The 17,789-nt window shown below is 36.8% G+C and overlaps 1 protein-coding gene across 1 annotated transcript in view; it reads right to left on the reverse strand.

Annotated features, from left to right (window-relative positions):
* The window catches only part of LOC145664274 (CDAN1-interacting nuclease 1), a 45,937-nt gene extending 31,737 nt beyond the window's left edge, over window positions 1-14,200 (reverse strand). The window contains exon 1 of the mRNA XM_081730802.1: window positions 13,913-14,200. Coding sequence (XP_081586928.1) covers window positions 13,913-14,016 — 104 coding nt within the window. The 5' untranslated portion in view covers window positions 14,017-14,200. The remainder of the gene's footprint in view (window positions 1-13,912) is intronic.
* Window positions 14,201-17,789: the final 3,589 nt, after the last annotated feature.

A 17,789-nucleotide genomic window follows, 5' to 3' on the forward strand; every position in this document is an offset into this window, starting at 1 on the left:
CAGCCTTGTTGATGGACAGATGACATCTTAAGTATCTATTGAAGCCTTCCTGGCGACGTATTGTGAACAGGTCTTCTCGGGCTAGCAGCCAGGTAAATACTGTTATATCTTGCGACGTTTCGAGGGCTGACATCGTCCTCATCTTCAGGCGAATATGATGGTGCAATCATCAATCAATCAAAACATTAACTTTTCTCTGACAAAGTCAGAGACGGGCTTCTAGCATGTATGCTGTTTTGCCCAGTGTGAACTGAGTTTGTATGGCAGTAAGTGTATGAACAAGTCGCGAGATTGGCTTTCTTGTGTTAATCCGATGTAGTGTGTTTGCGACTTATAGGTTGTATTGTTGAAATTGAATTTGGTGGCTCTGTGTCAGTGGCTCCGAGTGGTGTTGTCTAGATGAATTTTGGTTTTGTATGCTAATTCGATTTCATATTTGAGAGTTTTGTTGTTGATGTGTGTAAGTTAGGTAGTGGGTAGGTTTAGTTGGGTAGGTTTTGTGGGTTAGGTGGTGAGGAACGTGCTTAAGAATTATTGGAATTTAAGATTTGGAGTGGCTTTTTTTATATATATATATATATATATATATATATATATATATATATATATATATATATATATACATGGTTAGGATAGCATGAAGGGTAGTTTTGGGTGGGTTTGTTGGAGTTCTTTCTAGTTCAGTGAAGTTATCTTTGAAAAACTGTTTGTCCATGATTCTTTCTTTGTATTTTCTGTTGAGCTTCATGATGACATCTTTGATTGGCTGTAAGCGAAATTGTTTGTAGTATGGCTTGATGTCTTCATCCTGGAAGTTGTTTGTGATCTTTCTTATCCAAAATCGTTCAGCTCTGGAGACGTCTGCTACGTTGTGTCTAGTGAAGAGAGGATGTCCATATATGAGCGTACGTCGAATAATCATTTTATATAGGTACAGCTTGCTTTTAAGGTTCAACTTTGGGTTTTTGCCTAGTCTGTTGATGGCTATTATTGTTCGAATAGCGCGCTTTCTGACCTCCTGTATATGCGAATTGAAAGTTAATCTTTTATCAAGGAGAACTCCAAGATATTTGGCGGTTGTTGTAACTGGAACCTCTTGATTTTGTATTTTTATTTTATTCCGAGTGTCCTTAATGGAGTGTCTGCGTCTTCGAGGTGGGATGAATAGGATGATCTGTGTTTTCTTTGGGTTTAGCTGTAGTTTCCATTTGGAGCACCAGTTTGCAAATTCATTTATTTGCTTTCTTAATCGACTGAGTACGTTGTGAGTAAGTAATGTGGAGGTCCAATACGCCGTATCATCAGCAAAGAGACCAAGTCTTGTGGTGAGCTTTGAATTTATGGGCGTATCGTTGACATACAGTAGGTAGATGAGTGGGGCAATTGTCGACCCTTGTGGAACTCCTCGTTTTACAGAAATGTTGTTAGAGTATAGATCGTTTAGTTTGATCCGAGTGGTCCTGTTAGATAAGAAGTTATTGATCCATCTGATAATAGTTGTGGGTAAATTGTAGTGTGTGAGTTTGCACAATAGGCCGTCATGCCATACGGAATCAAATGCGCCCGTGAGATCTAGAAACGCTGCTCCAGTGATATGTCCTTTAGAAAAGGCGATCTGTATGTCATGACATATTCTCATTAATTGGTCGATGGTGCTATGTTGAGGTCTAAATCCTGCTTGCTGTGGTAATATGAGTTTAATGCTGTTCAAGTATATATGAAGCCTTTTGACTAGGATTTTTTCCATGATTTTCGAGAATATGTTAGTTAGTGCTATTGGACGAAGGTTAGAGGTGAGGTTGGCCGGTTTTCCTGGTTTGGATAGAAGTATTGTATATGATATCTTCCAAGTAGTGGGTACATAGCCAGTGAATAGACTAGCAGTATATAATTCGGCGAGTTTTGCGTGAAGAATTGGTGGGGCTGCTTTTAGATGCTGTGTGGTGATCCGGTCAGGTCCTGGAGCAGAATTCTTCCTACTTTTTATAGCTTCTTCAACTTCTATTGAGTGAATAGGCTCTAGTAGGTCAACGATAGAAGGTGGATGGTCATCAGCAAGATCTGCGTTAGTCAAATCTTCATGATTAGCGATGATTGTCTTAATCGTGTGAGCTAAATCCACAATGGAATGATGTTCCGATGAGTTGGGCGGAGGTTCTTGAAACTTTAATGAGAAAGCGTTGGCTAAATGTTGAAGTTTGTCTTCGTCAGATGGTAAGTAGACGTTATCGATAGTAGTTGGTAGTCTTAATTTAGTCTTAGGGTTCCTTTGTTTTCGGATTTCTAACCAGAATTTGGAAATATTCTCCTTATGTAATTGGTTGAGCTTCTCACAGAAGGTGTTGAATTGTTCTTCTCGAAATTTTCTTATCTGGATTTTTATTGTATGATTTAAGTTGTTTAGTTCTAGTTTAGTAATTGGTGAACGGTGTTAGTTGTAAGTTCGTTGGAGATATCTCTTGTGGCGTATTTGATTAATGATGTCCTGTGGTAGTCGATCTAATCCTGGGATGATAATTTTGGTAGGTATGTCGTTCCGATCTGCTTGTTGTATGGCGGTGGCGATTGCATTTGCGGCTTCTTCTATTGACTGCGGTGTTTGTAAGATTTCTATTTTCTGAAGATCCTTGGTTATACTGTCTTGATAGGCTTCCCAATTTGCTTGCTTGAAATTTTTGATGGATATATATTCTGCTGTGAGTTTAGGATTTTGGAGATGGATGTGTGCTGCTAGATGATCAGAAGGTAATCCTTGTTCAGTGTGAATAGTTGGTTTGAATTTTAGTATTCCGTTAGTGCAGAAGATTTTATCTGGTGCAGTGTCAATTTCATCTGATCGTTGTGCGAGCCGAGTTGGTCCTGGAATTTTGAGCTATATTAGAGAGCTGTTAATAAGGTATTGTAGTAATTTCCTGCCATTGGTGTTGGTTGTAGGATCTCCAAGGAGTACGTGCTGGGAGTTGATGTCCAGTGCGAGTATAAGATTAGGAATAGTTGCAAAATAGTTGAGTAAGGGAAAGGAGTTGCTTACATCAGAACTAGGATTATTGTAAAAGGTAGCGATGTGGATAGGCGTCTGAAGTTGGCTTTTGATGACTAATGGAGTGGTCGTGGCATCCTGCAGATTGGATGGGATGGAGCTCTCTGAGTATTTTATTTCTTTTTTAAGGATGATTGCCGTACCTCCTGAGGGAGTGATGCGGTCCTGACGAATGATATTGTAGCCTTGTAGATGGATCTTGAAGTTTTTGGTGAAGTGCGTCTCATTAATGATGGTGATGTCAATCTTGTGATCTTGAATGTAGGTGAGCAGTTCCGTCATTTTGTTGCGAAGTCCTTGGATGTTAATATACATGATTTTGGTGGTGGATGATGTCTTGGCAGCGTACCCAGACACGGTTTTAATTCTGCACATTACGTCTATTTTGATTGTGTTTTGGAATATTGATGTAGGCGTATCCTTGCGTTGAGTTAAGTATGTTGATTTTTTCATGGAAGATAGCAGCAGTAGCTTTCTTTATTGAAGAATGCAGAGTCTGAGTTTCCGTGGGTTTCATGGCTAACGTAAGAACTGTGGTAACCCATTGTATAATGTTATGAGTGATTTCTTCTATGGCTGTCTTGATAGTTTCATTTATGGTTGGTTCTGTAGAATTTGTGGCGGCAGTTTCAGCAGTTGTAGTGTTGTCTTGGAGTGGCTCATGATTTTCAGAGTGAGCTGTCGATTCTGAGGTAGTTTTCTGCGGTGTTTGGTTAGGCTTATCCTTAGGATATATCTTGACTGGAATATGGTTTTCTTCTGTGGTGGTAGTAGTGGTTGGGCGCTTTGGACAGGTGCTGCTACCAGTTTTGTGCCCATTTATTTTGCAGGTTGCACAGAAGGGTGTGTTTCCATTTATTCGACATTTATGGTTGAGTGTACGGTGAACTCCACATTTATAGCAGTGTTGAGCGGCATTACCGTTGGATGAAATGTGGCCATACTGGAAGCATTTGGAGCATGGTAACGGTCTTCCCTGATTCTTGGAGGCTTCAATTCTGTGATAATAGTTGTCGATGATGATGCCGTTGGTGATGAGATGGCTGACTTCTTCGGGATTGTATGAGAACAATCTAAGGAGAGGTAGAGGCCCACGATCTGACTTGATTCTTATGACGTTGTAGTAGTCAATGCGTTGTTGATTGAGTTCCTCTTTAATTTCTTCTAGAGTGTAGTTGAGGTCCACTCCTGTTATTACGCAGGTGAAAGTAGCTTTAGGCGGCTGAGGTGTGCGTTTGCGACCTTCATTTGTATACCATGTCTTGTCATAGCTGAGTTCCGAAGGTGTGTGCATTGCTAGGAATTGTTGTTTATCAAATAAAGAATTGAACTTGATGCGGATGCCTTTGATGTTTTTAATGAAATATATGGTATATTTCGCATTAATTTGGCGACGACTGATCATGCTGTTTAATGTCTTCCTCTCGTAGAATTCGTTTCTTAAGTTACTGATGGTGACGCTATAGTCGTCAGTTTCCTGTGTGTTGGAACTTGTAGTTGGCTTTGCAGCAATTTGAGTAGGAGTGTATGGGATATATATACTCATGTATGTATGGTTGGACTCTTCTGATTGGTGGTTGAAATGGCGGCTTCTGATTGGTGCTTGAAATGGCGGGATATGATTGGTGTCCATGTTTTGCTCAGTTGGAATCCTCTGTCTCTGTTAAGGTTCGTTTTTTCTTGTATGATTGCAACGGCTTCTTTTATCCTCCTGTCCCAAACTCTTGAGCATTTTGCTATTATTTCGGCATCTGTAAATAAAATCTTATGTTGCTGTTTGATACTATGTTCAGTATCACCTGCAGTAGCCAATTTTTATATGGAGCACTTTGAACATGAAGCACTGAAGAAAGCACCACTTGCACCCACACATTTCTACAGATATGTTGATGATACCTTCACCATCTGGCCACATGGACGCGACTCCTTACAGGAATTCCTGCAGCATCTCAATAACCAGCATCCGAATATTAAATTCACAATGGAAGTTGAACAAGATGGACGTCTACCATTTCTTGACATCATGATATACAGAAGACCGGATGGCAGCCTAGGCCATAGGGTATACAGGAAACCAACACATACAGATTTATATCTGAACGCAAACAGTTTCCATCACAAAGCTCAACGGCTTGGAGTTCTCAACACTTTAGCACATAGAGCATTCTCCATCTCCGACAAGGATTGTTTAATAGAGGAACTTAATCACCTTCGCAGCGCCATGCTACAGAATGGATACTCAATGAGAGATATAAATATGGCCCTGAAAAGGACCAGAACGAAGGACACTGACAACAAGGACAAAAGTGCAGAAGAAACTGTGAATGAAGAACGGAAGAACACAATCTGTCTCCCATACACCGGGAACACCTCTGAAAAGCTCAGCAGATTATTTGCCAGGTACAACATCAGGACAATACATAAGCCTCCAGCAAAAATAAAGAACTTAATACGATCAAACAAAGACGACCTGGGCCTCCGAACTCCTGGAGTTTACCGCATCCCATGTGAATGTGGTAAGTCATATATTGGACAAACAGGACGAACCATTGAAGCCAGATGCAAAGAACACAACAGATACATCAGACTAAACCAACCAGAAAAATCCGGACTGGCTGAACATAGCATCAAACAGCAACATAAGATTTTATTTACAGATGCCGAAATAATAGCAAAATGCTCAAGAGTTTGGGACAGGAGGATAAAAGAAGCCGTTGCAATCATACAAGAAAAAACGAACCTTAACAGAGACAGAGGATTCCAACTGAGCAAAACATGGACACCAATCATATCCCGCCATTTCAAGCACCAATCAGAAGCCGCCATTTCAACCACCAATCAGAAGAGTCCAACCATACATACATGAGTATATATATCCCATACACTCCATTGCACCATCATATTCGCCTGAAGATGAGGACGATGTCAGCCCTCGAAACGTCGCAAGATATAACAGTATTTACCTGGCTGCTAGCCCGAGAAGACCTGTTCACAGATGGCATCTTATTAGAATGCCTTGCATTAGAGCGTGTTTACTAAAGATATTCTGTCGGCTTAGAATAATGATTTGTGAGTCAGTGCAAATACGCACACAATGCAGCGAAAGTTGAAACGCAAGATCGAGGGCAAGCTTGAAAGCTTTAGTTCAGTAGTGAATGGAGTCACGGAGAGCACCTTTAATTATCTGTTTAAGTAGATCAATAGAATCAGCTATACAGAGAGAATCACAAGGGTGAAACCCACTCAACTTTCGAAATGTCTGTCAATCAGCACGCTTTAAATTGAAATGTTTAATATGATTCAGACTGGAAACAGGGAGAAGTGCAGTGAATATCAGGTCATGATCACTGTCACATCTGGTCTCTAAAAACCAGGATTTTTGTTCACTTTCCAGGTTACAATTGAATATTCGGGAATTACTGATGTAGCTGTAAATACTAATCGAATGACGGCCAATTTCATCCGGATCGACATGTGCTCAGTATTGCCTAATATCCCGAGTTTTTGTTAATCTCCCCGTGTTAAAATTCACTTTTCGGGTAACTGTTGATGTACGTGTCAATGCGAATCGAGTAACACCCATTTCATCTGAGTCTACAAGAGGTTCGCACTGCACAAGTCGTCCCCTAAAATTTGCTCACTAAAATTATTTTGAGTAACTACTTAATAGTATTACTGGAACAACTGTTCCTTTATCTAGGTTTCTCTAAGTTATCACTGTTCTACTATGCGTCAAAATCAACATCAACCTTACATATAATATTCTCTTTTGACTTATTTTTAATAACGATTTACAATCGGGATACAAATATTTGTAAAAATTACAGGAGAAAAATGTAATGTTCATTTTATAGAGCAATATGTAGTTAATGCCAATATGTGGAGATCTTTCCTATGAGATGGATAGTTACGGAAAAATAGGAGGGAAAGTGGCAACAGGAGTGTCTGAGAGGTAAGTAAACTACCATAAGATTGTATTGTGTAAATAGTGGAATTGTGTGAACTGACAGATATAGTCTATTAGTATTAAAATAGACTGAAGCAGTAGTCAGATCTATCTGAGACAGGGCAAACAAAGACGTTAGGACGTGATAGAACACCAAACTTTCCATTTTTGTTACTTCTAGGTTCGAAAAGAGGATATTTATAAAGTTCTTACATGAATTAAGATTATTGAAAGACAGACAGTCTGACGAATATAACGGGTATATAACATTAATGACATGATGGCTTAATGTAGGTCCACTAAAATAGGTAAACTGCACACATTTGTTAGTGTTCTTCGTTCGCGCGCATACCCACTGCTGCTTTGGCCTGCTCCCTGCCTGCTACGGACGTAACCACACGCGAGTACCCACCAGGTCTGTTCTACTCTGGACCTAAACAGACATAAATCATGACTGTAGTGACCACCTAGAACATGTTGGTGCATGCTTTTTGTACTTCTCATTTTCATAGCATATATTCGCATAAATATAAATCTGTGCGCAATGCGTACGTAGCATCCTTGTAAAGGTGCTTATTATTATTATTAATATTTTAGGGTGTTTGCGTTTTATTTTACAGAAAATCTGCTGTATTTATACTCATAACGGTAAGGCCCTCTTAAAGTGGACGTGCACTGAAAAGGGAATTCCACACTAAAAAAAAAAAAATTAAAAAAATAGATAAAAATATAATAATAATAATAATAATAATAATAATAATAATAATAATAATAATAATAATAATAATAATAATAATAATAATAATAATAATAACAACAACAACAACAACAACAACAACCTTGACGGTAGTAATATAGATTTAGTGAAAAACAAAGCATATAGGCAGATAGGTATATATAGACTCCGCTTGTCAATTTGCAGGTAATTTTTAATTAAGCAATATGATTCAAAACTTTTACAGAAAACCGAGAAGTAAGGTATTCTTTAAAATATAGCATATAATATCTTTAGCACAACTTTTTAAGGTACTGGTCAAGCTTATGTATAGCACATTCTGCAACATTTCAGATGGTTCCAACACACTGATGGAAAAGTACAGCTCACAGATGATGAGAAGAACCCTAGCAGAAGTAGTGTGACGTAAGTATGGGCTCGCCCACTTTTCAGCGGGGTTTCAAAAGAAACCACGGAATAGCACACAGACAACTACCCGGAGTAGCAGACGACATCTAAGTATAGACCACACCTCAAAAACCGAAAATGGACTTGACCGTGTCGTTGACCTTTCCCCGCTAACCCCTGTTTTAGGGTTCTTCTCGTCATCTGTGAGCTGTATGTTCATAAAGAACAAATTTCTGCAGGCGGAAGAAGGTGCCGGTGTGTAAATATATAAAACTTTTCAGATATGTAAAAAGTTACCGAAAAAAATATCTATTGTGATTTGAAAACAGGAATTTATAAATAATGTAAATATATAGGGATCTTACCTGCAATATGCTTGTGAAGGCGAAACTATCTAGTGAAAAGTGTATGCTTGTAAGTACGCAATATCTCGTATCGAAGTTACGATTAACTGTTCTACTACGCAAAGGAAGGGTGATCAGTCATTTCTGGTAAGGATACGTATCCGAAAAGTGTCCTAATAGATAATTTATATCAATGGCGTATTTAGGAGGTGGCTATCGGGCTCAAGCCCCTCCCCCGAAATTCCAGGCACAATAATAATCCTTCTTACCATTTCTAAGGAAAAATATAGGTGCTTACTCACGTGTTTGCATAGCCCTCTACCAACGAAACAAAATCCTAAATACGCCACTGATTCATATCGTAGAATTCAATATGTGGAGTTGGTAACTGCAACTATGGTAGTGTTACAAAGTTGTAACACTACACAATCTGAACTATGTTTTTTATTGTATACAGGTAGTATGGGTGCTAACTCAAAACTCTCCGATATAATGTTGAAATATCAAAGAAAGCTAAAACGTAAATCTGAACTGTCTACACTGTGAAAGAACAAGATTGAGATTTGAAGGAACTCCAAACCTTCAACTTATCTCTTTTTTAGGTTGTAGCATGAACTGGTGAATGTTTTCGGGCAAAATAAGTTTTTGATTCCCTGAACTCTCTTAAAGTAATTCTGCACCGAGGAATTTAATTCCTCTCATAAGAAACTCTTTAAAAGCTCTAAAAATACATTTTGTGAGTAAGAATCAAATATAATTTAATCTATAGTTTCAAATTCTAAACCTCTTCAAGAGTAAGGAATACATATGTACTTTATGTGTACCAGCTACTAATACAAAACCATTACAATGCTTTACAAGGATTAAAATAAGTAAGTGCATATGAAAAATGACTTGCGTAGTATTTCTACCAGGGTTTGCCCAAGTGAGCCCAGCCACCACCTGAAAAAACCCGCCTTAAAACCCACCTGGGTTTTTGAGCTTTTTGTTAGTATATTATTGATATAATTAAGGTGATCACATTGAAAGTTATTCTTATCAGATTTTGAACTTTCTTTAGGCGAATTAGATGCTTTCACTTTAAGGTAGATAACAACATTCAACATAAGATCTTTATAAAGTTCTGAATAAACTGAATGAATGAATAAATAAATTCCCTTAGCTTGAGATAATTATAGAACAAATTAATGTGTGGATTATGCTTATAGCCTATTTGAAGTAAAATAAGCAATTTTATATTTTAGAAAAATACTTTCCGTGAATAGTGTGCTTGCTGACTCGGCGCCGCCGAGAGACGTTATCCCTCATACGTTGACGGGTTTAAGGTCATAGGTACCGGTACTAACAGTAAATATGTAAATACATTAGTAAAACTATTAGTATTATTTCTTACCTTTGGTGGTAACAAAAGTATTCAGTAAAATTTGATTTTCCAACAACAACAGTCATTTGTTGCTATCCTTCAAATAAGCATTCTGTAGAGTCAACACCAGCAATAGCATAAAAATTCTTTTCAAAATTAAGAAGCTTAATGCTCGGAGCTCGCAAGACTACGTAACGCTTACTATTTCAAGTGCTGAATTCAAACTTCAAATGGAAGTTTCGATGTACAGTAAAGCTAGTTGCATTTTCAGGGAAAACCTGTCGTGAAAGAAGTGTTCGGGAAATTCCCGCAAAGCATCGGAAATGAATACTTCTACAATAAAACTATTTATTTTACTCTGGAAGATATTTAATTTCATTTATTACATTTTGAAACATTTACTTTATAACATGTGAATTATAGGTCTATATTTGTTAATTGTTTTAAATTAATTTTCGGAAAAGAATAGGGTTGGTGTTTCACCGGCCTGGCCGGAAATATTGCTGTTATTTTGATTAAAGCCGGTGACCGGTGCAAACTTCTTACCAGCCCATTTATGACCGATTTTTTAAAACTTGTATCTAGTTCAAAGTATAGATTTAAAAAATATCTTTCAATATGTAAATCCAAAACTCATATTTTACCATCTATCAGCGATTAATATATTTTGTTCATCTGCTTACATAATTTTGAAGAGATGACAGGGACTATATCACGGAAATTTTGAAATTTATTTGTAAGGAACTTTATACATTTATTGTGAGTAAAAAAAGGACTTCTTAAAGCAATTTCCTGTAGTTGAAGTGTAAGTTTAAAGAATTAATTTCATTTTACAAATCCAAAATTGTCACATAAAGATTAATTTATTCATTTGTTTCGATAATTTTAAAGAAGTGGTGATAAATACAAAAAAAAAAAAATCTGAATTCCGGAATTTTCCGAAATCCGGAAAGTGAAATTTCCGGAATCACGAAAATTTTGGCCATTCCTACTTTATAGCATTAGGCTTATTAGTGAATGTATTAATGATATGCAGAATACAGGTACTAATGCACTTTCGTTCACGATAGTATTTTCCTTCTATGGGGGGGGGGGGGGAATCCGAACAGAAATACATCACACTTCGACCTATAACATAGGGAATTTTGAGGGGGTGCCGGTTTTTCTACTTTCCATAGTTGCCAACACTAGAAAAGAACCGTCTTGCAACAAGTGTTCGGGAAATTCCCGTAATTGAACGCACAAAGCATCGAAAGTGAACTTCAGCAATAAAACCATTTATTTTACGTTGAAAAATATTTATTTCATATAAGACATTTTGATGAATTATGTCTTTGTTTCAAATTAATATAGCTATTTGGTATTCATATTTGGCGAATGTCACTGAGGCTCCTGGGATGATCTACATTTGTTCGTTTGTCTGCCGGTACTACACAGTGTTCAACTTTCGGTCTTTTAAATTTTCAGGATACGAACTAGACACACACTAAATTTTCTGCATAGATTTTGGCGGCATACCAACGTAAAATTACAAAATGGCTCTTTTAAAAAAAATAGCGGATATCCACGCTACAAAGGGCAGTTTTCAGTGTTTCAGGTTGAAATTTTTAGAGTAGAAGCACAAAAGACTAAATCAGCTGTATATATTTTGGCGGTATAAAATTTCAAAATGGCGGCCATTATTCAAAATGGCGTGTATCCATGCTACAGGGTGCAATTTTCGGACTTTTTAAGTTGAAATTTTGAGGGTAGAAGCACGAGACATTCTAAATTTGCTGTATAGATTTTTTCAGCTATCCAATAAAAAAATTCAAAATGGCGGCCATTTTTTCAAAACAGCAGTGAATAGAAAAATGTTGCAAGTTGTGACAATGACAATCTTGAAATGTAAATCACATTTTAACATTTTTACCCCAAAGACATTGAACTATTTCGAAAAAACCCGATAAAACCCAATTAAACCCGAAAATACCCGAAAAAACTCACATGGACCCAGGTGGGTTGGGTTTTTTCAAAAATACCCGGGTTTTTTCAAACCCTGATTTCTACACAGTGTAGAAATGCTGTATATTATTTTACAAGTGTAGCGTTCTTAGTGTCAAATAATTACAAGTGCAATAGGAACTTGTATCTGCGAAAACTCACATTAAGGTAATGAAAATGCAAGATACAGACACTAACCTAACATATCCTACGATCCGTAACTATAAAACTGTCCAACAGGTAAACATTTTGTAGTACAAGGAATGGTACAACACTTTCGTCGCTGACGCGCCTATTTCCTACATAAGCACCCAGGTGCAATTAGCTTCATCCTGCTTTTACTAGGTTGGATAGCATATGTTTTCCCTTCTTAAGGGAAATCTAACACAGGTTGGATTTGTTTCTGTCTTACTTTCTTATGGCATAATGTCCGGATGCTGTACTTACACACAAATCGTGAAATAATCATAATTTTTCAAGAAATTATGATGATCCCTTTAAACTTCATGGCAAGTCTTTACTTTGACTCCAACTGTGACTTTAATCGGTTCTTATAGGTTCAGTCACTTCCTGGAATTGTTTGTGCGTGAGTCACTTGTTGGAACTGTTCGTGCCTTTGGTGTGACGTCTTAGTTCATATTTTTCCCACTAGGTGTCTGTGTAGTCATATGGTAGTTTGTTAGTGTGATATCACGTGTTCTGTGTGCATGTATGTGTGTGCTGCTGTTTGTGGCATGCGGGAAGCGCTTAATTGAATTGGTTGAATTGAGTTAGAGAAAACCTATCATGGTTGTGGTCTAAAGCTGAAGATATTTTCGACGTATGGTAAAAGTGGACGTTTATTGGCTTTTCTTGTTTGTAATAATAGCAAGTATGCTCGGTTTAATAAAACGACGTGTGTGCGGAAAGGAACATTTTTCAGTAATGTTGAATATTGCGCATGTGTTCTTGGTATCTTATTTTTTCGTGTGTGGAATCAGCAGTTATGAGTTCATTATTCATGAGAGTTCTCCTATGGCGAAATGGTAAGTGTTTTCTTTTTTTAATTCATATTTTTATTCTTGATTTATTTTGCATTTGAGTATTAGGCAAAGTATTTGGTTTGCTGCTGCTTGTGCTATTGTCTTGTTGAGATGTAATTTTTTTTTCTTTGTCATGCACTGATTTATGATTAGAGACGAGTGTTTTTTTTTTTTTAATTTTTCCCTTCTTATCTTAGCTTTATAGTAGTGGTGTGATTATTTATTATTATTTTGGATGTTTTTATGGTACTTGAGCGGGGGATTTGGGGGGGTGGTAGCCCCCCATTTAGATCTCAAAATTTATAGTCACCGCTTCACCTGAATTGATGTTTAGTAACATTGTGGCCCTTGTACTTATAGTATAATTCTTAACATCGTATAGTGACATTGTGGCTCTTGTACTTATAGTATAATTCTTAACATCGTACATTACTTTCACTGTGTCAGTAATTGTAATCGATTCATCTGATCCGGTTCCGGGAGCAGTTTAGGAATGATTCCTAAACTGCTCCGGGAACCGGATCAGATGAATCGGTTGAAGTCACTGTTTGAGTCAAAGTAAAAATTTGCTAACTAAACACAATACCAAGTGCAAATAAATATGGAGAATAAGAAAAGTAATAAAGGATTTTTTAAAAATAATTATTTTGAGTGGTGTTTCTAAACCTGACCTGCACGCTTTTTGGAGTATGTTTAGCAGAAGGGGTCCAGAAGCACGTAAAAAAAGATAAAATTTACAGGAGAAATGGACGATGGAAGTACTTAGAAGTAACATAACGTAACCAAATCTAACCTAATATTAGTAGAAATAAGCGAAATTTTATCTTTTTTTTTGGGGGGGGGGAAATTATGCTGGAGCTTCATTAACATAATATAACATAAGCTAACCTAATGTGAACAGACATTACCAAAATTGTATAACATTTTTTAGAACAAAAAGAGCTGGACCCCTTCTGCTAAACATAGGCCCGCTTTTAAATTAACTTCCCATTCATAACTATTACCATCAAATATTCTGTCACTTTACTCTACTGAAAGAAGGCCAATTTACGATTAAGTATACATCGTTATGACTGACAAAATTTACTTACTTGGGATATTTTCTGCGAAGCACTCTTTGGCAATTTCTACTATCTAGTCCCAATGAATGTATATCTTTTATTATATCGTTGTACATTTCTAATTTCATCTTCATATTCCTAAAAAATCAAATTTTCCTTGCACTTTCTCACGGGACAATTGACGAAAAACAACAGGTGTTCACTGTATGTGATTTTGTGTAGAAAATTTCTCTCCTCTTCTCAGATATCCTTTGGTGTGTACACTATATACTCCCGTCAAAACAGTTGTAGTATGTCTATTAGAGAGAGAACTTTTTTCTTGGCAGAAAATTTCATACGTCTTCTTGGAACTGTATAGAAGAAAAAAAAAGATTTTTCAACCAAAGTTTGGTGTTGGTTAAAAATCAGGGACCACAGATTTGTAAAATTTACAGAAAAAATATGTAGTGTTATTTCAAAAGACCAATATCTAAGTACAAAAATGTATGGGAACCTAACATCTACCAGGGCATTGGCACAAGCTCCCAGAAATAATATCTTTTTTTTTTTTTTTTTTTGCAGAGCCGTACTGGCCAGGAAGGAAACCGAGAAATTTCCCAGTGGGGCCTGGATCGTTAATTTTTTAATGGGCCCTCAGCCTCGTACCGTAAGTAACGTATAGGTCTATGAAAAAAAAGCACTCCTCACTAGTGTTGTAAAAAAAGGTTTTTTCTGTGTTTTTTTTTCAATAAAAAACCATTCTTTTTCATGTTTTTTTTCAAATGTCTGTTTTTTTCTGGCAAATATTATTTATTGGTTTATGTTGCAGATTATTGAAATAATCGACAGAACTTGAGTCGAAGCTCTTGTAACTTATAAATCATTTGTTTCTTTGTACCTATACGAGAAAAATTGTGTGATTATTTCTTTCGGACCGAGGTCATTTCTGGCGTTTTCCTACATTTTCATTTAGTGACTTATTCATTCGATTGATATGGGTGGCTAAGGCCTTGTTTTTTTTTGTTTTTTTTTAATGGATGTGGCTAGGCTATCTTTTGGTGTAAGTTGCACTGCAGTGTTGCGAACGGGTGGGAAATTATTGAGGGAAATGTAGGAGTGAAAATTTACAAAAAATTCTCTAACCCATTGCTGCTATATGGATCCAAGTCACCTAAAACAATATCTGGTGTGTTGACAAGGTACAGTGAAATCCTGAAGTCACTGGCTTCCATTCAAAGAGGGAAAGAAAAAATTCTCTGTGATCATAGACATGAAATTTTGACGCTTTTTACGCTTTAGAAGCAAAAATCAACAGATATGCCGGGGCTACAGCTTCTCTATTTATCCTATTGAAACTTTTTATGGTGCGTTCTGTAGAGCAAAGAGGAAGCTTTCAGGTAGTGGTACGTTTGTTTCAATGTAGCCAGCAAGAGGATAATGATAGAGAGGAAATGGGAAATTTTCCGAACTTTTCACCTAAAATTGGGAATTAATTGTTTTGGCTGGAAATACTGCCATCAGACAGACGAAAACTATCTGGAAATAAACGTTAGTGCTCCAAGAACATATTCTATAAGTATCAAGGGGACATCTAATAAAGTAAGCATGAAATTAAATAAAAAAATATCTCATTCTACCTCAGAAATTCACCATTTTCTTACCATTTCCAGACATGGTTTATTATAAACCTCAACTGTACTTCCCCTAATTATTCTAGTGAAACTTTTTATGGTGCGCTGTGTAGGCTAAGGACAAAGCTTTTAGACACTGGCACATTTGTTAGAGTGTAGCCAACAAGAGGGAAATAATAGAAACAAAAAGGGATTTTTTCCAAAATTTGCCCCTAAAATCTGGAATTAAATTTTCTGCAGCTTTCAACACTGTTATCAGACTCATACAAACTGCCTTAAAATAAGATTTGGTATCTTTATAATATACCCCAGAAGTATTGTGACGATATCTAATAAAGTAAGCATATCAATAAAAATATCTCATTCTACCTTAAAAAATCACAGTTATCTTTCCAATTAGAGAACAAGGTCTATTGTAAACCTCAACTGTACTTCCCCTAATTATCCTATTGAAACTTTCTAAAGTGCGTTGTGTAGGGCAAAGACGAGACTTCCAGATACTGGTACGTTTGTTCCGGTGTAGCCAACAAGAGAGAAATAATAGAGACAAAACAGATAATTTTCCCAAAATTTCCTCCTAAAATCTGGAATTAAAATTTTCTGTAGCTGGCAACACTGCCACCAGACAGGAGCAAATTATCTTAAATTAAACATTGGTACACCACTAATGAATCCTACAAGTATTATGGCGATATTTAAGGAACAAAGCTTCTAACTACCAAAAATATATTACGGTAAACAGAAAATTAGGGAAAAACTAGAATAATCAAGGGTCAGAACATAAATATGAATTTTTCATGCGCCCCCTAATTACCCCATTGTAACGATCTGTACTTTCGTTTGTTAAGTAAGGACAAATGTTCGATTGGCGTAAGTTGACTTGCACTCGGACGTATAGTGATGGATTTATAAAAAAAAAAAATCTAATTTTTTGCCCACATTTAGGGAAATTTTAATTTCCCTAATTGGCAATACTGCGTGCAGGCCCGTCTAATTGATATCAACAGTTAGGTATACATCCGAGGTATCTACCTGGCAAGTCTTAAGGAAGTCTTTCTACAACGAAGGAAGCTACAGGGAAAAAAGACGTAAATTTGAAATTAGAAAATTCTCGAATTTTTGACTGGGGTGAAATTGAGATGGAATTTCGACACCAGAAGAAAAAGAAATTAATATGATAAACTATGGTCCAACCATATTTGGCAAAAATAATATCCCGATATCTTAATTAGTGTCCACACAGGAGCGGATTAAAAAAAGTGACACACTGGCGGCAATTGGACGTTAAAAGTGGGTGGGCAAGACATGATCCGAATATTTGTATATCAATGTTAATATACAAATTTCCCTGGTTGAAACTATATACATTAATAGGCCATTTCAGAAAAGTGGGGGGGCAATTCCCCCCCCCCTAATCGCCGCCCATGCACCCGTGTGTGCCACTTTAGCCACCTGGGCCACCGAGTGTACATTTGATTACATTCTTTTGACTACTAACCCGTGTTGTTGTTGTAGTTACAGTCTCGACTAATGATAATATGGTTGTTGTAAACAATAACTTTATCAGAAAAATTTTCATTCCTTTTTACATAGTTCCAACACTGTTGGTGAGAAATGCAGGGTGTAAATGAATATCGGGGATTTAAGTCTTCGTAGTACTTATTACATTTTACGTACAATTAATTATAAGCAATGCATCAAGTAAAAGAGCACCTCAAACAGTCTTTGCTACAAGTGTTCGATGTGAGATTCATTCGTCACACGGCACATATCTAGTCGATAGGCGAGAAAGGCCCATAAACTTTCCTCCATATGGCACAAAACACATTCAATTTAGGGGAGTCTCGTTTCAACTGTACCATCTCCTGAGGATTTGCTGATGGCCAGATGCAAACGTTATGAGTGTTCACATTAGCTCTTCGGTGAAATATCGATTTATCACTGAAGACGACACAATCCAGAAAATCTTCATTGTTATGCAGCAATATTTCACTTGCGAAATTGGCACGTAAACCGTTAGTCTATAGGCTTTAAACCTGTAGCAACTGCAAACGATAAGGACGTAGTTGCAAGTGTCACCTTATTATTTTTCGCACGGACGGCTGCACTAAACAGATTCAGTCTTTATTAAAACACAAAAAGCTTCTGCTCTCTAGTCTCCGTCTTTGCTACTTGCTCTTTCTAACGGCAGACAGAAGAAACAATGCATGTACATGCGTGCGTACAAAATTGTTTGAGTTGCTCTTTCATTTGATATAATATTTATAATTGTAAGTTAATTGTAATAGATACTACAA

The sequence above is a fragment of the Thermobia domestica genome, chromosome 11, assembly GCF_964235325.1.
Source record: "Thermobia domestica chromosome 11, izTheDome1.hap1.1, whole genome shotgun sequence".
Lineage (NCBI taxonomy): Eukaryota > Metazoa > Arthropoda > Insecta > Zygentoma > Lepismatidae > Thermobia > Thermobia domestica.